The sequence below is a fragment of the Lynx canadensis genome, chromosome D1 (genome assembly GCF_007474595.2).
Source record: "Lynx canadensis isolate LIC74 chromosome D1, mLynCan4.pri.v2, whole genome shotgun sequence".
NCBI lineage: Eukaryota > Metazoa > Chordata > Mammalia > Carnivora > Felidae > Lynx > Lynx canadensis.
The window spans coordinates 99,886,156-99,909,462 of record NC_044312.2 but is presented as its reverse complement, the minus strand read 5'-3'; the positions used below and the strand labels follow the sequence as shown (position 1 = coordinate 99,909,462).

At 41.5% G+C, this 23,307-nt stretch overlaps 1 protein-coding gene across 3 annotated transcripts; it reads left to right on the top strand.

Moving 5' to 3' along the window:
• Positions 1-1,113: 1,113 nt before the first annotated feature.
• Positions 1,114-22,029, top strand: MTCH2 (mitochondrial carrier 2). 3 transcript variants are annotated; one of them, XM_030331486.2, is made up of 13 exons: positions 1,117-1,281; positions 3,612-3,696; positions 3,855-3,961; positions 9,173-9,199; positions 9,625-9,687; positions 12,040-12,097; positions 12,372-12,423; positions 12,969-13,028; positions 15,386-15,479; positions 16,522-16,569; positions 17,230-17,297; positions 18,593-18,668; positions 20,491-22,029. In XM_030331486.2, exons 1-13 carry the CDS (start codon positions 1,195-1,197, stop codon positions 20,575-20,577), a joined length of 912 nt encoding a protein of 303 aa, XP_030187346.1. In that variant the 5' UTR covers positions 1,117-1,194; the 3' UTR covers positions 20,578-22,029. The 3 variants fall into 3 exon arrangements, with proteins under 3 accessions (XP_030187347.1, XP_030187346.1, XP_030187349.1); XM_030331487.2 differs by lacking the exon at positions 9,173-9,199 and having other exon boundaries at positions 1,114-1,281; XM_030331489.1 differs by lacking the exons at positions 1,117-1,281; positions 3,612-3,696; positions 3,855-3,961; positions 9,173-9,199 and having other exon boundaries at positions 12,010-12,097.
• The last annotated feature ends 1,278 nt before the right edge of the window (positions 22,030-23,307 follow it).

The window sequence follows — 23,307 nt, the reverse complement described above, 5'->3', positions numbered from 1 at the left end:
CCCTAGAAACAGTCTCCCAACTCCGTGGAAGCAAAACTGAAAGCTAGACAATGGCCTCACGCCGACCGGCGGGAGCGACCCGCCTCGTCTCAGACCTTTGAGGGGAATCCACATCCCTCTAGAAGGGAGGATTGGAACGTCTTCTGAAACTCCTGGCCCGTGGTCCTCCAGTGCGTCCATTTAGACCACGCCAGGCACTACCAAAATTTCAGAAATGAGCTCACACAGAAGAGACAGGGAACGGACAGACACTAACCGTGGCCAGTCAGGCTCTCTGGGTTGGGGGGGTCCCTCGGGAGTCTTGGGGATCCAGGAGGAGCTCCCAAATGTTATGCCCAGAATTCACGATCCCCAAAGACCACCAGGGAGCCGAGTCTGATGCAAAAGCAAGGAACCTTCATTTGAGCTAGCTCGAGCTCAATCTCCTACCTGCACCAACGCAGCGGTGAGATGCCAGAGAGAGAGTGAGTTTCAAAAGCACAAAGGTTCACAGGGGTCTAGGGGTAGTTGGTGGGGTGATGGTCGTGGCCTTAGCTGATTGGCTGGGGAAGAATCAGAGTCCCGTTGTGCAGGTTGCCAGGCGTGGTTTGTATGGGAAGTTTGAAGGGGTGAGCGGGAAGTTACTCAAGGGGAGGGGGTTTTAGCGAGTGAGCAGGAATTTCTTTCTGCAGGTTTTCCCAGAAAAAGGGGCCATGTCGGGGACATAGTCACTCAAGATGGAGGACACAGAACAAAATGGAGTCCGCCAGCCTAGGACCGCTCTTTCAGCCCAAAGTGCAACCGTCCAGGCAAAGCATAACAGAGAACTCTCCAATTCTTTTATTCCTCTGACCTTGCCTTTGCCGTCAGGGTCACAGACGCCCCACTGCCACGCCCATTCTTCTCCTTCCGAGGCTCCCAGCCTGCGCAAGCGCAAAAGAAACTGCCTTTCTTAGTGGAGGGCGCGGATCCCACTACAAAACGCATGCGGCCCTGGCCTGTAAGCCCCGCCCCGACCCCTGCGCTGGCTCGCGAGCGCCTGCCGTTTCTCCGGGCGGGGCGGTGGGCGGGGACTGGGCGGAGAGGCGCGCGCCGGTGCGTGCGTGTGTGCGCGCGCCACGGGCGGGCCAGTGAAGCCGGCGGCCCTGGCACGTGATACGGGAGCGGCTCGGTCGCTTGGTGGCTTGGTCTGTCTGTCCGTCCGCGGGTGCCATCATGGCGGACGCAGCCAGTCAGGTGCTCCTGGGCTCCGGCCTCACCATCCTGTCCCAGCCGCTCATGTACGTGAAGGTGCTCATCCAGGTATGAGTCGTCGCCATCCCTTTCCCCGCCCGGCGCCTTGTTTAGTCGCCGCTGCCCTCCGCGCTTGGCGATCGGCTCCAGCCTTCCCGGGCCTTCAGTCCCCTGAGATGCTGCTTTTTCCCTGCTGCCCCTTCCTTCCCCGCAGGGACAGCTTCCACTGCCCGCGCCTCTTCCACTGCCCATGGGCCTTCCCCAGGTCTCGCTTCCTTCCTGGGGAAGGCGGGGAGGCCCGATCCTTTCCCCGTAGCCAACTGCCTGTCCTGCCCTGCCCGGTGGCTCCTCTGAACTTTGTTTTTTCATCCCTGAGGTTGATACTGGCCAGTTGCCACCAAGAGCTTCCCAACCCTCCCTGCATACCCCTCTGAAATTAGCATTCACCTCCTCCCCCGGCCCGAACGCAAGACATTAAATATATTAAAGACAAATTTGATATTAAAGGGGAGCCAACACTTGATTAGCGTTTTTTTTCTTCTTTTTTCTTTGCTACTGTTACTCTTCTGAGATTTAGCACCAGATACCCAGGTAAACACAAGGAGCTCATTCAGAAGTGAGAGGATTCACTGAGCTCACTGAGCGCTCTCCCAAGAGCAGCCCTTGTGACTCATGACAGTGGAAACCACATCTGTCTGAGCTTGGAATAGTTCAGATGAAAGAGTTGAAGCATATATGTTAGTTTCTAATCTACTGTGAAATAATCCTTAAGTGACATTTTACATTCGCAGGCAAGTAACCCAGGTTTTAACTGATGGTACACTATTTGATAGTGTTTTCAGTTGCCTTTCTGGAATTCCCTGTGATGGGCATGTCATTCATTTTTTTAAACTCTTGTTGAGAGTTGACATAATTATGTCATGCATTATTCCAAGGAAGGGAGCAGTGATTAGAACCCCTGTCCTTGCCATCTACCTTTCTGTCAGAAACATGCAAGACCCTAAGGAGGGCCACTTTTCTTACTATTGAGTTGATGCTACTCCGTATTATGTGTTGCTTGGCTGACCCATGTGGATTCAGATTCCGTACATAAAAGGCTATTATAAAGTAAATTATTTTAACTAAGAACAAAGACTTTGATTGAAATGTGCTATGACATCTAAAACAGAATTGGCACATTTGTAGCTAAATAGTGTCTTGAGATGACATTTTGCAGTAAATCTGCTATGAGCTCAGTACTTCTTCAGGAGACAGTGTTTTTTTAGTGACGTCTAGAGCTCTTGTCTCAAAAATTTTAATATCCTCAGCCCTGATTACTTAACTTCTGTGTGTTGCCAAGTGTCTTTAAGGGTTTTGGTGAAATTTCCAAATATTCAGCTTTATTATTATTTTTTTTAGTTTATTTATTTATTTTGAGAGACAGTGGGAGAGGAGCAGGGAGAGAGGGAGAGAGAGAGAGAGAGGGAGAATCCCAAGCAGACTCCACACCGTCAGCATAGAGTCTGATGCGAGGCTGGAACCCATGAACCACGAGATCATGACCTGAGCTGAAGTCAGATGCTTAGCTGACTGAGCCACCCAGGTGCCCCCCAAATACTCAGTTTTAAAAATAGTTGTATGGTAGCACTTTGAGGGAGCTCAGTCAGGAGTTAATTGAACAGGTTAAGAATCACGGCAATAACGAGTCAAAACCAAGTCCTATGGCATTCGTTCTCTCAACTTTCTCTTTAGCACTAAGAATGCTGAATATATTGTAGAAATAAAATGATAATCATTAACTCTAAAATGGTCTTCATTAGATTATTAATGACAATCAGCTTGTTTAACATGGATTTAGCTTATAATCATTTCCCACGTGACTTATCCAACCGTATCTGCATTTGCCTTTTGAGTGTTTCATCTTGATAGCCAAATCCATAGTGGATACTGGCTTAGTCTTCTGTTTTGTCCAAATATAAAAAATGTGTTTGGAGAGCGTAGCTGGCTTAGTTGGTATAGCATGCAACTCTTGATCTCCCAGTTGTGAGTTTAAGCCCCACGTTGGGCATGGAGATTACTTTATTTAAAATGTGTTAGATTTTCTTTAGAAAATATTTTTGAGCCTCAGTAAACTGTAGCCTTCCTAACACAAAAGTTCCCTTACTCTGTTTTCAGTTTGATACTAGTCCAGCTCAGCTACATGGCTTACTTTGTAGAATTTGAACCAAACAAAAGGAAGCTTGGAGTTCATTGAAACTAGTGTTATCAGTTGAGGGAATAAGAAACTGACAAGGATGATACTTCATCATTGCCTCGGAAAACGTATGCTGTATTTTAACTGAGGTTAAAAATTATAACTTTACAACCAAGGTATTTTGGGGAATATTGCTTAGTATTGATACATCCTATTGTTTTTAAAGGTGGGATATGAGCCTCTTCCTCCAACAATAGGACGAAATATTTTTGGGCGGCAAGTATGTCAGCTTCCTGGTCTGTTTTGTTATGGTAAGTGTTTTTGATTTATTTGGAATTGGAGGTCATTGAGGATGATGATAGGTAGGCAGGAGGTATGGAAAGAAAAGATATAGAAAGCCTGTTGACATGAAATTTCTATGTAACTATTTCTTTCAGCTGGAATTTAAATCTCTGACTTGTGTTCTTAGCTCAGCACATCGCCAGCATTGACGGGAAGCGTGGGTTGTTCACAGGCTTAACTCCAAGACTGTGCTCAGGAGTCCTTGGGACCGTGGTCCATGGTAAAGTTTTACAGGTAAGAACATCAGTTCATCTTCCCAAAGATTTAGATTACCTTTTATGCAGTTTGTTCTACTGACCAAGAGCAGGGTTATTTTTGCTTTTTGTTTTTTTTAATAATTGTTTACTTTTGGGGGGAGAACACAAGTGAGGGAGGGACAGAGAGAGGTGGGTAGAGGATCCAAAGCAGGCTGACAGCAGTGAGCCCAATGCGGGGCTTGAACTCAAGAACAAGGAGATCATGACCTGAGCTGAAGTTGGATGCTCAACTGACTGAGCCACCCAGGTGCCCCAAGAGCAGTTTTAAAGATATATTTATGACCGTGATCTTTCTTCCTCTTGAAAACATTTTCTTCAAATATCCATTTTTTTTTTCTTTTTAAAAATTTATTTATTTTTGAGAAAGAGAGAATGTATGCACAAGTGGGGGAGGGACAGAGAGGGAGGGAGGGAGGGAGGGAGGGAGGGGGAGAGAGAGAGAGAGAGAGAGAGAGAGAGAGAGAGAGAGAATCCCAAGCAGGCTCGGAGCTGTCAGCCAAGCCAACGCAGGGATCCATCTCACAAACTGTGAGATCATGACCTGAGCCAGTGTCATGAGTCAGACACTTAACCGACTGAGCCACGCAGGTGCCCCCAAATACCCATTCTTAATTCTTTCCTGGGACGCAAGGGGAATTTGTATAAAATGAAGCATTTGACTTTGATCTACACAACCTTCGTCCTGTGAATCAGTCATTCTGAGAAGAAAATGAATGCAATTATTCGATCTCCTGCATAGCTCATTTGATTTCTTTGAAGGAGGAAGGAGGCTGATTAAAACATACATATTTCTTTCTGAAGTTATTTTTTTCTTATCATTACCCCTAGTAAAATGTTTTCTGTTACAAACTTATTTTTTATGTATTTATGTTTAAAAGGAAGGTTTTTTTATTGATTTATATTTTAAAGTAAGCTGTGTGCCCAATGTGGGTCTTAAGCTCACAACCCTGAGATCAGGAGTCGCATGCTCTACCTGTTGAGCCAGCCAAGTGCCCCACAAACTTATTTTCTTAAAAAACTTAGCAAGATAAACATAAAAGTCAGGATAGTGGTTATTTGTGGGAAGAGGGAAGGGAAAAGGGACCACGCATGACATTTGGGGGTAATGGAAATGATTTTCCTTGACCTGGATCATGGCTATGTGGATATTTGTCGTGTGATTATTTATTCCATCATTTATATTTTGTGCACTGTTTCTGCAAATGTGTTAATGTTAAATAAATTAAAAAATATTTTTTTTAACCACCAAGGTCCATGTCAACTGCAGGGCTGTAGAAATTTTGGGGAAGTAGGGGAAGAGGTGAGAGGTGGAACTTTGGCTATCTGTATCTGAGGCATTTGATTTTAAGAAAGCCAGAGATCTGAAGTCTGACACTTAACCAGCTGAGCCACCCAGACACCCCACTAACTGCTTATTTAAATAGTACTGGGCACAATCCTTCATTTACTTTTGTAGGCTTTCACATTACCCCAGTTCTAATGTTTTATCATCTGATGACCATGTCTTGATTTTGTTAGTTTCATGATCTAATTGGCTTCGATTTCATTTTTTTTTAAGTTTTTATTTAAATTCCAATTAGTTAACATACAGTGTAATATTAGTTTTGGGTGTACGGTGTAGTGATTCAACACTTCCTTAAATCGCCCTCTGCTTACCACAAGTGCCCCCCCTTAGTCCCCATCACCTATTTCGCCCATCCCCCCCCCCCCGCCCACCTCCCCTCTAATATCTATCAGTGTGTTCTCTGTAAAGAGTCTGTTTCCTGGTTTGCCTCTTTTTTTCCCCCATGATCATTTTTTTTTTAATGTTTTATTTATTTTTGAGAGAGAAAGACAGTACGAGCAGGGGAGGGGCAGAGAGAGAGAGAGAGAGAGGGAGACACAGGATCCGAAGCAGGCTCCAGGCTCTGAGCTGTTAGCACAGAACCCAGTGTGGGGCTTGAATTCGTGAACCATGAGTTCATGACCTGAGCTAAAGTCAGATGCTTAACCAACTGAGCCACCCAGGTGCCCCCATTTGTTTTGTTCCTTAAATTTCATGTATGAATGCTAATTGGCTTCAATTTTAAATTCTCTTCACCCTTCATTGATTTTTGAGTTGGAAAGGTTTTCAGTAGATTCCTCACATGGAAGCTGTTTCACCCTTTAGCCACTTTATTATTCTTTACACTTATTCTTTTGTTATGTTTTTAAGTAAGCTCCACTCCCATTGCGGGGCTTGAACTCATGACCCCAAGATGAAGAGTTCTATGGTCTACCCACTGAGCCAGCCAGGCGCTCCACCTTATACTTATTCTTGTCATGCCTGTGGGCTGAATGTGGAAAAGTGTGGGTAGCCCGTGGGTGAGAGTAATGGAGTCCTAATGGGCAGGTATTTTTGGTGGATTGATTACTAGTGTTTCATTCCCAGCCACACCCTCCCCCGGGCTCAGTGAAAGTATTGCCCTTACCCGAGTGAGATTTACGTATGGAAAGACAGCTGTCCTCTAGTGGGCTTCATGTGTAGACTTAGAGCAAAAGTGAAAGTACTACTTGAGAACAAGGTCCTGTATGTTCCAGAAAGTAATAAACTCCCGGTAATCAGGTACCCTGAATATATGTTTCACATGTAGCCAAATGAAATATAACAGGGGATTGGTACTACACTTAGTATCAAAAGCAGCTCCATACAATCAGGAAGAGAGACCAGTTCAGGGTTGGTGAAACTGTTAGCCTTTTATAAGAAAGAGTTCTGTATATTTGAACCAGAATGAAATTAAATTCTGTTCAGAATAGTATAGAAAGGACAGGAGGAAATTTTTATTTTAAGTGTCTTTATTTTTGAGAAAGAGCAGAGGAAGGGCAGAGAGAAGGGACAGAGAATCCCAAGTGGGCTCTTCCCTGACAGCAGAGAGCCGGACGCAGGGCTTGAACTCAAACCGTGAGATCATGACCTGAGCCGAAGTCGGACACATAACTGACTGAGCCACCCAGGCGCCCCTAGAAATGAGTGAGAATTTTATTTTATTTATTTTTTTTTTAATTTTTTTTTTTAATGTTTATTTATTTTTGAGACAGAGACAGAGTGTGAACAGGGGAGGGGCAGAGAGAGAGGGAGACACAGAATCTGAAACAGGCTCCAGGCTCTGAGCTGTCAGCACAGAGCCCAATGCGGGGCTTGAACCCACGAACCGTGAGATCATGACCTGAGCCGAAGTCAGACGCTTAACCGACTGAGCCACCCAGGTGCCCCATGAGTGAGAATTTTAAAATACACCTGAAACCATTAGAATTACTCTTAACTAAAGACTTGGAATTTGACCTGAAAACATCATATTGCTTAATCTTAACATTTACTCCCTTTCTTCTGATTTTTCTTTTAAATCTTTTTTTAATAGGAAGTATTGTCTGTTTTTTTAATCTGGTATAACTAGTGACTCAGTTGTCTGCTTCTTTTATTTCACCTAGCCCATCTTCTATTTCTGAAGTATCCCACAAATAATATTTCCTCTTCCAATCTAGTCTGAGCCTTGGCAGTGTTCAAGTTCTCTAAAAGAGAACAAAATCTTCTCTCGCCTGTTTTAGAAACAGTCAGATACAAAAGGAAAAGTGAAGCGATTTTAGCTATTCAGACTTGGCACCAATTCTCTGTTCTTTTGTGCAGTGAAGAAAAGAGCCTTGCCCTAATTTGATATTGGTACTACTTCCTTTTTTTTTAAGTGAGATAAAATTGGTACAAAACATATGTTTCAGGTGTACAAAATTATAATTCGACATCTGTGTTCATTACAGAGTGATCGTCTGGTTACCATCTATCACCATACATTTGACCCCATTTGCCCATTTCACTCATCTTCCATCCCCCTTCCCTTCTGGTAACCTGTTCTTCCTGTCTATGAATTGGTTTGTTTTGTTTGTTTAAATTCCACATGTGAGTGAAATGCAGTTTTTGTCTTTCTCTTTCTGACTTATTTCACTTAACTTAGTACCCTGAAGGTCCATCCATGTCTCAAATGACAAGATTCATTCTTTTTTATGGCTGAGCAGTATACTCCATTATGTACATATACCACAATTTCCTTATCCATTCATCCATCGATGGCCATTTAGGTTTTTATATCTTGGCTACTGTAAATAATGCTGCTATAAACATCAGGGTGCGTATATCTTTTCAATTTAGTGTTCATATTCTTCAGATAATCCAGAAGTAAAATAGCTGGATTTGTATGGTAATTCTTTAAAAAAGTTTTTTTATTAACTAATCTCTATCCCTAACATGGGGCTTGAACTCACAACCCTGAGATCAAGAGTCTCATCCTCTACCAACTGAGCCGGCCAGGCACCCCCGATAGTTCTATTCTTAACTTTTTGAGGAGTGTCCATACTGTTGTCCACGGTGGCTGCCTTAGTTGACGTTCCCACCAACAGAATCAGGTCATTTTTCTCCACATCATCTCTAACACCTGTTATTTCTTTTTGTTCACAGCCAATATAACTGATGTGAGGTGGTATCTCATTGTGATTTTGGTTTGCATTTCCCTGCTGATGAGTGATGTTGAGAATCTTTTCATTTGCCTGTTGGCCATCTGTATATTTTGTGTGGAACAATGTATATTCATATTCTCTGCCCATTTTTTAATTGGGTTGTTTGGTATTGGTTCTGCTTTTTCATGAAAAAGCCATGAGGCTTTTTCCATAACCTTAGGCCTAGGGTATATTTATACCAGTTTATTTCTGCTAAACGTGTATGTTTAGTAAATAATGCCCTTGGGTTTCTGTTTTGGTTTGTTGTCCTGTTTCATTTATCTATCTATCTATCTATCTATTTATTTATTTACTTATTTCTTTATTAAAAAAAATTTTTTTTGAGTAGGCCCCACACTGAGGCTTGAACTCACAACCCTGAGATCAAGACCTGAGCTGAGATTAAGAGTCAGATGATTAACTGACTGAGCCATCCAGGCACCCATTTCTTCTCTTAGATGAGAGTTTTCATGAGCATTTGCCTGTTCCTCTAGCTGGCCAATATGTTAAACTTAGTAATAAGATGTCTTAGAGACACTTACTTCCAACTGGTAATAGAAATAGAAATTATTGGAGATATTCAACAAAAAAAAAAAACCCAAAAACTGTTTTACTTTCATTTTATGTCCTCTCTCAATGACACTATGACAGCCCTAATCATCCTTTCTTTTCTTTTCCTTTGTAGCATTACCAGGAATGTGACAAGGTTGAGGTATGTCGGAGCCTATTTGTATGCATGGGTGGCCCATTTCCCTTGCAGATTATTATTGCTCTTTGGTCCTCTTTAGGAGAAGGGACAAGCAGTCAGTTTTCCTTTTATCTCAGTGAGCGTTGGTGTACAGAGTGGCCAGGTGTTGGAACAGTTTTATTTAAAACCATCAAGATAGGGGCACCTAGCTGGCTCATTTGGTGGAACATGTAACTCTTAACCTTGGGGCTGTAGGTTCAAGCCCCATGTGGTATGTAGAGACTACTTAAAAAAAAAATCTTTAAAAAAATTAGAAAAAGAAAGAGAGAAAGAAGGAAGGAAGGAAGGAAGGAAGGAAGGAAGGAAGGAAGGAAGGAAGGAAGGAAAAAGAAAGAGAGAAAGAAAGAAAAAAAACCTTCAAGATATCTGTCTTTCGTATTGATTTCCAGGATTTAGGCCCTGGGAATGTACAAAAAGAAGTCACACCTTCCTTCGACCAAGTTATCAAAGAGGTAAGAGACAAATTATGTCCTGTGCTATTTCCCAAAATCACAGTGTATGCAGTGTGGCATTTTGTGGAATTAGGATCATCAGGCCTGTGTGTTCAGCGTTTGTTCCAAATGAAATCAGACCTTCAATTTAATTTGGGCTTTTCTATATAGATATCATAAAAAAGGGAAAAAAAAAGCTATTTGGATTGCATGCATTTGAAGGAAACTAATTTTGTGGTCGTCTCATCTTTAAAATTGAAGAGGTTTTCCCTGAAAGTTTTCTAATGGAGTTGTAAACATCTGGCACAGTGTTAAATTAGTGGCCAGGTCCTTTAGAATTGGATATTATCCATCTCTCTGGAAAAGCATTTTTTTTTTTTAATGTTTATTTACATTTGAGGGAGAGAGAGAGTGTGAACGGGGCCGGGGGCGGGGGGTGGGGGGAGGCAGAGAGAGAGACAGAGACAGAATCTGAAGCAGGCTCCAGGCTCTGGGCTGTCAGCACAGAGCCTGATGTGGGGCTTAAACTCACAAGCCATGAGATCATGACCTGAGCCAAAGTCCTCAATGGACTGAGCCACCCAGATGCCCCTCTATCCATAAAAGTTTTTACAATGTTATTCTGACTTAGGGGATTGTTCCTCACACCCATTTTCCTCTTCCCATCTCCTACCTTAGGAGTTTGTTTCATACCTGACTTAATATTTATGGCTTTCAAAAGTACTCTTTGATTTCTTAGTCTTCACATTGTCTAATCGTTTTTAGTGAGGTTGTAATTTTCTCGTAAATGCTGCTTTCTTTTTTAAAAAAATTTTTTTTAATGTTTATTTATTTTTGAGAGACAGAGCAAGAGCAGAGGAGGGGCAGATAGAGAGGGAGACACAGAATCTAAAGCAGGCTCCAGGCTCTGAGCTGTCAGCACAGAGCCCAACGTGGGACTCAAACCCACGAACCGCGAGATCATGACCTGAGCTGAAGTCAGACGCTTAACTGACTGAGCCACCCAGGTGCCCCAAATGCTGCTTTCTAAAATATATATTCCAGGGGCACCTGGGTGGCTCTGTCAGTTGAACTTCCATCTCTTGATTTCAGCTCAGATCATGATCCCAGGGATCCCAGGGATTGAGCCCCATGTCAGGCTCTGTGCTGAGCATGAAGCCTGCTTGGGATTCATTCTCTCCCTCCCTCTCTCTCTGTCTCTCTCCCTCTCCTTCTCTCCCTTTCCACCCCTCTCACCACCCCCCCCCCACTCTCCCTCCCTCTGCCTCTCCTCTACTCCCACATGTACATGATCTCTCTCTTTCAAATAAATGGAAGAAATTAGTTTTATTTATTTATTTTTTAATTTTTTTTTTCAACGTTTATTTATTTTTGGGACAGAGAGAGACAGAGCATGAACGGGGGAGGGGCAGAGAGAGAGGGAGACACAGAATCGGAAACAGGCTCCAGGCTCCGAGCCATCAGCCCAGAGCCTGACGTGGGGCTCGAACTCACGGACCGCGAGATCGTGACCTGGCCGAAGTTGGACGCTTAACCGACTGCGCCACCCAGGCGCCCCAGAAATTAGTTTTAAATAATAAATAAAATATATATTCCAAAGCAAATCTTACTACAAGTGTAGCTATCAGATGAATCAACTTTGTTTCCATAAAGTTTCTACTTTTATTAAAAAATAGAGGAACATGTATTAATATACATTTTGTATTTTCTTAACTTCATTTGGCCCATCCTGTCCCACAGGCTCTTCTCAGGACTACCATACCATGAGGGCTGTCTTAACTAAATAACTGAAGATAATGTTTAAATGCATAAACGAATGACCTGGTGTATTTACAACCTACCTCCAAGTATTGTAATTTAATTTTCTTTGCTACTTCTTTGCAGAGTCCTGGACAAGAAAGATAAACTAGGATAAATAGCATTTCTGAGATATTGCAGTTACATGGTTGTGGTGGAAAAACAAATCAGAGTTGTTGTGTTGGTACAGATTAACTAGAGCCTGACATTTGAATAATGTAGATATCAGAGTGTGAAATCACTCACAGTGAGAAAGTGACTTCAAAATCTAAAACACAGGCCTCACAGTTTTCTTCCAGCTTGGTTACCATTTGCTAGTGACCCTCCCTGTCTTTTTGCCTTTTTTTTGTCCCCCAATCTGTAAAATCGAGAAGATAGCCGAAATCTGCTTTGCACATCAGTTTTGAGAAGTAACCCCAACAGAACGTTGAAATCCACGACTGAGCAGTCTGAGATGATGACATTGTGTTACAGTATTACGTTCAGGGCAGGAGGGCCCTGTCGCCCACATTACTTCTCACAGGAATTTGAATGTCATTTATTTAGATCTCAGAAGTGTGTGTTGATTGTTTCTAGACAACTCGAGAGATGATGGCTCGTTCTGCTGCTACCCTCATCACACATCCCTTCCACGGTATGTTTGCACTTGGTAACTGAAATCTGATTTGTGACCTTACTTTTTAGAGCATGATCTCTCCTCTCCAACTGCTTAGACAGATTGATGTGGGAGTTCACTTAAGTGCCTTGCCTGTGTGTTTTTTGTTTTTTGTTTGCTTACTTGCTTTGGCACTTATCCAGTTTACCCAGAGAGCAAAGTGTCTTTAGGTGGAAAAAACTTTTTTTCTTTTTCAGGGCTATCAAAATTTATGTCGACGTAGTTTTAAAAATCTTTTCTCTGTGTTCTGCAGTGATCACTCTGAGATCTATGGTACAGTTCATCGGCAGAGAATCCAAGTACTGGTAAGTGTTTTTATTTCCAAGGATTCAAGGAGATCAGTTGAAGTGCTTTACTTTTTTTTTTTTTTTTAATCTTTATTTATTTTTGAGAGAGAGAGAGACAAAGTACGAGCAGGGGAGGAACAGAGAGAGAGGGAGACACAGAATCCAAAGCAGGCTGCAGGCTCCAGGCTCTGAGCTGTCAAAAGTGCTTTCCATTTTTATGGTGCCTTAGATATATCATTTTGATCAAGTTGATATATCATTTGATATGCACACACACAGAAAAGGGAAAATAGAAGAAAATGGCCTGGGCACGTTTAAGAAGCTACCCAAGATCTCAGAGTAAGTTGCAGAGACACTAAAGCCAAAATTCACCCTGACTCCGTGTAACTAGGTAGTAATATCTCCACACCTGTCCCAAATTCAACTGTCTTTACAGAGTGAGGGTGGCAGAAAAGGGGGTGGGATATAAATTTGACCTTGTCAAAAGTGATAATTGAACATTTTCTTTAGTAGTTCCAAAATAATCTTCATGTATTTTTGCCTTTCCATCTTCTGTACATTAGTGGACTTTATGACTCCATAGTAACCATCTATCGTGAAGAAGGCATCCTAGGATTTTTTGCGTGAGTAAATTGTTGATTTGTGTGTGATTATTTGTGGGAGTGGAAAGCTTTAATGAAAATAAGGACATGACTGTTTAATCCCTGGAGAACATGTACTCTCTGGGTTTACTTCATGTTAAACTCTATTAAGGTCCCTCTGACTTAAATTCTCTTGTAAAGATCCCAAACTTTTACTTCCAGACATCTAAAACACTGGAAATTAGAGGGTTTTGTTTTTTTGGGGGGGATTTTTTCATTTTGTTTTAACAAATAAATTTATTCCAAGTTTCTACCTTTATAATAAGTTCCTAATGATGTACAGTTGATAAACTAGGGAAACTTAATTTTTGAAAAATGGGAGAATTACCTAACATGTATCTTCCTTATCCTGTGAGTAACATGTTTTTGCAAGGCTATATCCGTTCCCTTGAATTTCCTTTAGAAGAACTTAGACTACTACTGTCATTCTTCTGTTAACAACAGAAACTGTAAATGGTCCTTTTTCATTTTCAGAGGGTTTCCATGTCACTGATTTTATTTGAGCATCCTAGTCTGGGAGAGGGGCGCCTGACTGCCTCAGGTGGTGGAGCACACGACTCTTGAGTTCAAGGTTGTGAGTTCCAAGCCCCACGTCGGGCATGGAGCCTACTTGAAAGAAAAAAAAAAAAGTAAAACCAAACAAATCGCCTGGGAGATAGGCAGGGTAGTTACTATTATTCTCATTATAGAGGTGAAAAAAAGTTGATGCTCTGGGAATTTCATTTGCTGCCCGTCATGTAGCTGATAGGTAGTGGAAGTGGCATTTGAACCCCGGTCTTCAGTCTGTGGGGTAATGTTCATCCCGCAATTGCATACTGCCTCACCTAGGTCACCCAGGCCCTGGGAATGTGTTTTTTGATATCCCTCATCTATCTCTGGGCCATTCTTGTTTTGTTTTGTGATTTTGTAGCCATTTTTGGCCCTGTCAAATTTAAGTATCAAATACCTTAGCCAAAATTATATGTATTTTTAAAATTATTATTCATTTATTATGATTTACATGTTTTTTATTCCTAATCACTTATTATGCATTCTTTTTTATTATTTTTTTTAACGTTTATTTATTTTTGAGACAGAGAGAGACAGAGCATGAAGGGGAGGGTCAGAGGGAGAGGGAGACACAGAATCTGAAGCAGGCTCCAGGCTCTGAACTGTCAGCACAGAGCCTGACGCGGGGCTCAAACTCATGGACCGCAAGATCGTGACCTGAGCTGAAGTCGGACGTTTAACCGACTGAGCCACCCAGGCGCCCATACATTCTTTTTTTTTTTTTTTAAATTATATCCAAATTAGTTAGCATATAGTGCACCAATGATTTCAGGAGTAGATTCCTTAGTGCCCCCTCCCACAACCCCTCCAGTAACCCTCAGTTTGTTCTCCATATTTATGAGTCTCTTCTGTTTTGTCCCCCTCCCTGTTTTTATATTATTTTTGTTTCCCTTCCCTTCTGTTCATCTGTTTTGTCTCTTAAAGTCCTCATATGAGTGAAGTCATATGATTTTTGTCTTTCTCTGACTAATTTCACTTAGCGTAATACCCTCCAGTTCCATCCACATAGTTGCAAATGGCAAGATTTCATTCTTTTTGATTGCTGAGTAATGCTCCATTGTATATATATCCCACATCTTCTTTATCCATTCATCCATCGATGGACATTTGGGCTCTTTCCATACTTTGGCTATTGTTGTTAGTGCTGCTATAAACATTAGGGTGCATGTGTCCCTTCGAAACAGCACACCTGTATTCTTTGGATAAATACCTAGTAGTGCAATTGCTGGGTCGTAGGGTAGTTCTGTTTTTAGTTTCTTGAGGAACCTCCATACTGTTTTCCAGAGTGGCTGCAGCAGCTTGCATTCCCAAGTCAAAACTATATTTAAGTCTCTTCTCTGAAGCAGGCACATTTTTGTCCCCTCTTGCTTATAGTTATTGATAGTAAGATGAACCATTGGCCAGAGCTCCAGGATGTATAGCTGGTCTGCATTTGAAAAATGGAAATTGGGTTGCTTGGGTGGCTCAATCCATTAAGTGTCTCAGTCTTGATCTCAGCTCAGGTCTTGATCTCAGTGTTGTGAGTTCAAGCCCTGTGTTGGGCTCCATGCGCAGCATGGAGTCTCCTTTAAAAAAAAAGGGGGGGGGGAAATGGGAAAGTCATTAGAGATTAGCCTCTAGTATAGTTACATTATGTAGAATGAACTAGTTAGGACTAGATTCTGGCGGTCAGTGTCTTTTCAGTTCTCTAGAAGACTTTAAAATCTGTCTTTAAGAAGTGTTTATATTGAGTGGATTATCTTTTTACTGATCACATTTTTTGGCTCTTATTTTTATTGTTTTTCATGTAGGGGTCTTATTCCTCGCCTCCTAGGTGACATCATTTCTTTGTGGCTCTGTAACTCACTGGCCTACCTCGTCAATACCTATGCACTGGACAGTGGGGTAGGTTGTGATCTTGATGAGATGTGCTGGTGCTGACTTTATTGTTTTCACTGGGCAGCTTGGGTAGCTTTAAAGTAAGGTGGTGGGTCACCTGGCTGGCTTAGTCTGTACAGCATGTGACTTGGGGTTTTGAGTTCAAGCCTCACATTTGTCATGGAGCCTGCTTAAAAAAAAAAAAAAAAAAAAAGATAAAGTAAGGTGGCACTTTATTACCTGCCAGACTCATCATTATATAGCTAAACATTATCAGTCAACTTTTCAAAGCCTGATGGAATGACCTATGCTATTTACCATGAAAAGATGCACCTAAAAAGTCCTTAGGGTATGGCTGAGTCAGCCTAAGAAATCTAGCCCTGTCTCTGTGCTGCAAGGAGATCACATCTGTATTGGTACATAATTTTGGAGGGCAGTGCAAAGCAGGACAGTTTTATAGCATATTAATGGTATTTCATCTAATCTGAAGTGTTAATGGGACTCCTGGTTTGGGCTTTTTAGAAACCTCAGCCTGGGAAGTTTTGAGAATTAGCCTTTCCTGGAAGCTGCGGGCCTCTTCGTGCACAGGCAGCCCCATAGCATAGTGGGAAATAGAACGCACACAGAGGGAGGACTGAATCCACGCTGTCCACTTCTAGAGTACGGAGACTTGTCTCTGCAGCATCTGGTGCACAGCTGGGTGTATGTAGAGGTAGTGACTTGTCCCTCAGGTGTACCACAAATGTAGTTTCCAGGGATTGGATTTCTAGGACATCAGAAAAGGTTACTTTTTTTTTCTTTTTTTTTTTTAAATCCTGGATCTATCACATTTGTTCCTAAGCCATCGTAGTCTAATGCAAATTTGTCTCTTAATGTTGAATCAAGTTGATGATTTAGTTCACTGCCTTTTTATGGTCACAATCAGTATTTTATGTTTTCATCTCAAAATTAATTTTTAGGCTGTCAAACTAAAAATTTAGAGATCGAATATATTGATATGAGTGGGGACAATTAGCTGTTAGCATCATCTTAATTTTCTTATTCTGAAAAGGCTTTATTCCTGTTTTAGGTTTCCACCATGAGTGAAATGAAGAGTTATTCCCAAGCTGTCACAGGAGTGAGTTTTTTAAAACCCCCTTAACCTTCTAGTTGTGTTTTGTTTCCTTTTCAATTTCATCTGGGTCATGTCATCACAGATGTCTCACAGGAATGTCTCTCAAGTTCATTAATGTTTCTCAGAGGTGAGAATGACCCAGGGTCCCCTTGTCACAGGAGCGGCATTAATAAGCCCACATGGTTTGGTCTATGCCACCGTGCCCCCAAGTCTCAGGCCTGCTGCTCGCGGCACCCCACTGATCCTGTACCGGACAACTTCACCCTCTTGAGTCTGTGGAGTTTTCCAGTAGTTGACTTCTGAAGTAACTTCCATCATTTTTGGAAGGACCTCATGTTTTCTTACTTTCTTCAGGGGTGTTTTGAAATGCTTCATTGTATTTGATTGCATTTACTTTTTCTCTTAAATAATGTAATTCAGTTTTATTTGAAGGAGGACTCTGTCACGGTACGAGATGCCTTCTGGCCTTTTGTTAAAGTGTTGGATGTATCGGTATGTTAAGAGGAGGAAGCATCTCCAGGCTCAAAAATGTGAGCTACTGAGAAAGCAAAGCTAGTGGTGGAGTGTTGCCCACAGTGGTGCTAGGGCTTTAAGGGAGAGGAAGGAAGAGAATAAAGATTCAGAATGACCTAATAACTTAGCTGTCTTTTTACCACTTCACAGTTTTTTGCCAGTATGTTGACCTATCCCTTTGTGCTTGTCTCTAATCTTATGGCTGTCAACAACTGTGGGTAAGTGCCCTGCATTTCTTATTCTAGTAGTTGGCTGCCTGTATGCCTGCCCGGCAGAGCAGTCCAGGGAGAAATTTGGGGAGGAAAAGTACAGTTGATGCCGTTACTAGATTTCCTAAATCTTTTCCCTGTATGCCCCATGTACCAGCATGGCATCAATGTATGTTTTGTTATAAGCAGCCGTCTCATATCCTCTGTTAGAATATCTCTCAAGTACTTACAGATAATATTCCCTTCCCTGTAGTTTAGGTCTTCTTCTGAAAAGGTGGGATTGTGATCAAATGACTCTATTTCTATATCTTTCCTTTATTTGAAGTCTTTATCTTCCTTTTAATGAAACTTACAAAGGATATGTCGGGTTGAGTGGCAGCTTGTAGGGGCTTCATGGAGAAAGTAAGTTTCTTTCCTAGGGACTTCATGGAAAAAGGAAGTTTTAAAGAAAGAAAAGTAGGAGATTTGGTCCATAGAAAGTTTCTTTCTTTTTTTTCATGGGAAGTTTTTTAACCTTTCACTGTGTTGGCTGAGAAGGATGGATGGGGGTACAGTGGTGGACACCACCGATTTCTAGCTTCTGGACGCCGAGTCACGACCGCATTGGGCAGGAGTTTTGCCTCTTTCTTTAAGTCAGGACAGTTCCAGTGCAGTGCCTGGCGCCATATGCCGTTAGACGTGTCACTGTTTTCAAACAAGGTATCAAATAGATAGCTGTGTGGAGATTCGAGCATAGTTATCATACTTCCTGTCATGTCACATTCTGGTTGTTTTGTGCCCAGTAGGGCACCTGCCACATCTTAACCCAGAGCGTAGTAAAAGAATGAGTTGAGGGTATTACTGTCCCTGACAGATTTTTAGGGAGGAAGAGATTACGGGTTATATCTGAGTAAAGTATGTAGTCACCACTGTTTAGATTCATTGCCATATTTAGGCTCTGTTGAACATCACTTAGCTTTTAAATCTCCTTTCCCTGCTTATAATTGCTGTGTTCTAGAATTATATTTGTTCACAAATTGAAAACCCAGATGTTTTAGAAAATGCCTAATTGGTTGACGTTTCTGTTTCCTTGCTGTTTCAAAACCTAAATATGAGGGGGGAAAATCCTTTTGGGATGCTTGCTCTTTTTTCCCTTTCTGAATATTTGTTTCATTAGAGCTAAAATTGTCTCTTGGGGAACTTTCTAGGTAAGAGAGTATTTTGACAAAGATTTATTGAACTCTTGAGAGAACGCTTTGTAAATGTTAATTTGAATAGCTAATCTTTTTTTTTTTTTTTTTTTTTTTTTTTTTTTCCTGTTTCAGGCTTGCTGGTGGATGCCCTCCCTACTCCCCAATATATACTTCCTGGATAGATTGCTGGTGCATGCTGCAGAAGGAGGTACTAGTGTCTTACTGTCTCTCTCCTTCCATTCCTCCCTCCCTTCCTCATCACCCCTCCTCTCTATTTTCTTTTCTTTTGTTTTTGTTTGTTTTCTTAAATAACGTCTCTGGAATCCCAGGTTAATTTTTGTAGCTTACCCTTTAACTACCAATTAATGCACCCTTTCCAGTGTTCCATGTATCGCTCCAGCATAGTCAAAAAATGTGCTGCTGAGAAGTCATCAGGAGGGGTAATGAGGAATTGAGAATCTCTGGATGTGACCTGGAAGCCATTTGAGCGATCACATTCAAATTACAAGTAGGGTCCAGGTAGACAGTTATCCTGGTGGTTAAAATGATGGCCTCGATTTCAGGTTATTTTTTTCCAACCTCATCTTTTTTCTTGTAACTTCCCACAATCTCCTTATATATTCAGGTGTTTTCCTACAGTAGAGAGGAAACTGAGAAACAAGAAGCTGTTTGTTTTACGACATTATTTGTCACAGTGATATTGATGGAGCTGGCCTCTTACTTCTGGAGTGTTTTTAGAGAATGGTTTTGTCCAGACTCCAGTTTCTGGGTTTGTTATTGTGAGGTGTGTCATCTGCAACCACAGGTCTCAATCAGTCTGGCCAAAGCTTTATTAGGAACCAAAATGGGTGGCTGTGTGCTGAATGTAACACGGGATCACTTCTAATGGCCATCAGTTTAAAGCTGTTTTTAAGCGGGAAGCACTTTTTAGAGGATTGTAGAAGATAGCGTATGAGGAAGCTTTTTGTTGCATTTTGTTATGTCACTTGTAATGCGTGTGAGAAAGGCCTTTGTTCACAGAGCTCAGCCTAAACTATGAATGAAAAAGGCTTAAGTGCTACTGTAGCTGCCTTTTTGCCCAGTGTGCCAGCCCAGCAAGCCCTGTGTGAGTCCAGGCTAGAACACGAATGATTGCCATACACACCTAACATGAACGTTCTGGGTTCCGTTCTGAGTCTTACACTCTCTATTGGGCAGTCTCTTATCGTGGTCCCCATTTAAAGGAAAGATGGCCTTTCTTTCCCTGCTTTCTAACTAACCCCCTGCTGTCGGAAGAAAGCAGATAGAAAATGTATTAGGGTATCAGACACCTTGTCGAGGGAGCAGTCAGTCCCATAAGTGCTTAGGACAAGAGCAGCAATCTTGATGGGGTATTTGCTATATATCAGGCATCGTGCTGACAGCCTGTATCAGCTCGTGCAACTCTCAAAATAACCATATGAGGAGGATACATAGGTACCATTCTTTATCATCCCACTTCCCATCTGAAGAAACTGGGACTTTGAATCATTAAATAACACTAATTATATAACCCAAGGTTATAGAGTCTGTATTTGTGAGAGCGGGATCTGTGTGCAGCCAGTCTAACTTGAGTCTAGTCACTTAAGCTCCTAAGGTTATTACTTTAATTGTAACATTTTAGAAGTACTTCATAGAGACCTGACCATTCCATTAAAAAGTAAATAAAATCTAGCACTTGGCGAGTGGTAGGACTGTCTCCACACTTTATATGTACTGACTCATTTGATAACCCAGCCGGCAAGTGGCAGAGCCAGAATCCAAACTGGGAATTCTGTCGAAATAAGTCAGAAATTCTTGCCTTACCCGCATGGCAAAACTGTAAGTTCCACGAAAGCTCGGCTTGAGTCAGAGTGCACGTTGCTGCTCTGTACAGTGATAGCCCAGTCTTTCCTGGCCATTTTAGTCACGTCTCCAGAAACGTGTCCAGTTGGATCTCTGTGCTGATTTGGACTGGCTGACCTCATGTTCACACTAGACTTTATTTGTTTTTATTTTATTTTTTTTTCCAGGGAAATATGAGCCGAGGAAATAGCTTGTTTTTCCGGAAGGTCCCCTTTGGGAAGACTTATTGTTGTGACCTGAGAATGTTAATTTGAAGATGTGGGGCAGGGACAGTGACATTTCTATAGTCCCAGATGCACAGAATTATGGGAGAGAACATTGATTTCTATACAGTGTGGCGCGCTTTTTTAATAATCAATCTTGGGAAAATGGAGGTGTTTGGTGTCTGCCTTTTTTGTTCTTTTTCCCAGCACTACGTAATTTACCACTGAGAGTTCCCCTTAGTTACTATTCTGAAATGGGATGTTTGTGCCTCAGATTCCTTACTTAGAAAACAAAAGTTGCATTTTCCTAAAGGTATAGGCAGGTGGTCATGTGACTTGAGTCTTAATTTTAAGGCTTTTAAAATGTAGAGTACATTCTCAAGAAAGAAATGGTTCTATAAAACTTAAGAAATTTAATAAGGTAAACTATATGGGAGGTTATGAATACCTTTTCTTTAGCAGACCCTAAAACCTCAGCATCCACCAGAATCTGCCTCTCATTATCTGCTTCTAAGCACATTTGATTCACCCTCTCATTCTTCAAAAAAAAGACCATTGCTAAATTACCTTGGAAATTGTCTACAGGGGTATCCACTCCTTCAGTTTCTTATTGCAAAGTAATAAATTGTTGCCAACAACAAAAAAAGGGAAAATTACAGAGAACAAACAAGATTTGGAAAGGAAGCATAATGGCTTCTTTCCCCCCTCCAAAGAAATTCTTATCATATAAAATATGAAAAGCATATACAGCAGCGGTAGCCCCCCCTTTTTTTCAGTAGCCCCCTTTCTTAGAAGTCTTTGCCGAAGTCCCTAAATTATTTTCATTGTATATAATTTTTCTATGTGATTATAATCTTATAACATTTTCTTCAGTCGTTAATTTTGTTTGTTTTTTGTTGTTGCGGAAGGTGAGTAGTTTACTTTTCATTCCTAATGATGCCCTTGGAAAGTGTACTTATAACTCCTTATCTGATAACGCAGACTGAAGTCCGCAGGGTTCTTAGGATGTTGACCATCTCGCATGTCATACCCTCAGTTAAGCATGTTAACATTTATAGGAGGAAAAAAATCACTTTAGAAGGAAATAATTTCAACTCAAGCATAAAGCTCCTATTTACTCAGGCCTTTTTAAAGCAGGTTAAAATGCTCTAAAAAATGAGAAAGCATATGGTTTCACTACTTAAGTAATCCACTGGATGTTGCCAAATGAGCAAGCACTTAATTTGCTGCTCCTCAGACTTCTCTATCAAAAGAGCAGCGCCCATAATATTAGTGTGAGCATGTAGGGGTGTCCTCCCTCCCTCAGGGTTTAGGAATACAGCCTGAAGTTCATGAGTAGCCTACCTTGAAATGTCTTTGATGTCTCTTACTTTGTTGCAAGAAGTAATGTAAATTTTATATTCTATTCAATATTATATGCATTTGTTTTAATATGAAAATGTTTTTGCATTACCCACTCCCCCCTCCCCGAAAAATCTTCAGTAAAGATGATCTAGGAAAATGTGCCATGTTTATTATCCTGTGGCTTCTGTGCTCATAATACCTGCCTGTTTCTAGTCGAGAAGCTTATTGGACTCTAAGAACCAGTCTGCCACCAGAGGGCGCCAAGGCTTCGGTTTTGCCTATGCAAGTTGGGCCGTGAAAAATTTTAGGAAAGCCTGGGATTGCTCAAAGTGCTGTCCCATCAGTTAGTCTAACTGCATCCAAGGTATAGCTACAATAAGGGTACTATACCAGTGGTCCTCCATAATATTATATAAGCTGTTAACATAATGAAACATCTATAGAGTTTATTCAGGGGTTAGTTAAATGCGTGTAGGTATTCTTAAGATACACCTGCAAGAAATAATGAACTGACTCATACGTGTAAATAGTACAAACCTAGATAAAGATCATCTAGTAAGCTGCACCTGTGAAACTGGCCAAGTGGTTTGGCTTGGCAAGTGCTGAGCTAAGTTCCCAGGAAATATTCCCCCAGGGGGTGTGATGGTCATTGAAGCAAAGAATCTGGGATTTTCTGCAACTTTTGGAGTGGCTGTATAAACTGCAGAGTATAAGAGCAACCTTAGGGTGAAAGAAACTAACCGTAGCTCTCCATTCCAACTTCTTAGTGATATCTAAGCATAACCTCGGCATTGCCTCTAATTTTCTACTCTAGGAATACCTTCCTTTCCCTCTCCTCATTGAGATTTTCCCTGTACGGTGAGATTCCATCCCGGTGCCATCTCTCTGTGAAGTCTCTCAGTCTCTCAGTCCTCCCAACCAGATGAGGTCTGCCTTCAAACTCCCCTGCCCCAGGGCTTGTAATTACAGTACAGACTAGTCTGACAAAATGGAAACTGCATCTGTTACTTACTTCTAAGTTCAAGGCTTACAGAGCAGTGGCATTACTTCTCTCTGATTTGAAAATATGTAAAGAAAAAGAAAAATCCTCTTTAGCCCCTTAAAGCAGGCCCACTAAAACATCAGCCTTGCTGGGCTTTATAGAAAAACTAGCCTTTCACCTAGCAGTACATGCAGTTGGTCAGTTTGAGGTCCTGTGGCAGGTTAAGGGAGCAAGAAGAGAGACCGAGTATTGGGAAGTCGTGACTGTCAGGCCTGTCATGTAAGTTTTCATTCTCAGAATCTTTGGTAGAATAAGTATCCCCGCTTTAGAAATAAAATGAGAAAGAAAATTTAGAAATAAAATTAGTAACTCACTCAAAATTACGTAGGTAATTCTGAGTTAGATTCAGATCTGAGTCTTTTAGTCCAAGCTATGTTTTCTGCTTCACGAAGGCT

Coding starts and splice junctions, on each gene's coding strand:
- MTCH2 (XM_030331486.2), top strand. CDS start 1,195: ATGGCGGACGCAGCCAGTCAGGTGCTCCTGGGCTCCGGCCTCACCATC. Junction 9,688..12,039: donor TCGACCAAGTTATCAAAGAG/GTAAGAGACAAA, acceptor GATTGTTTCTAG/ACAACTCGAGAGATGATGGC. Junction 16,570..17,229: donor ATTCCCAAGCTGTCACAGGA/GTGAGTTTTTTA, acceptor ACCACTTCACAG/TTTTTTGCCAGTATGTTGAC.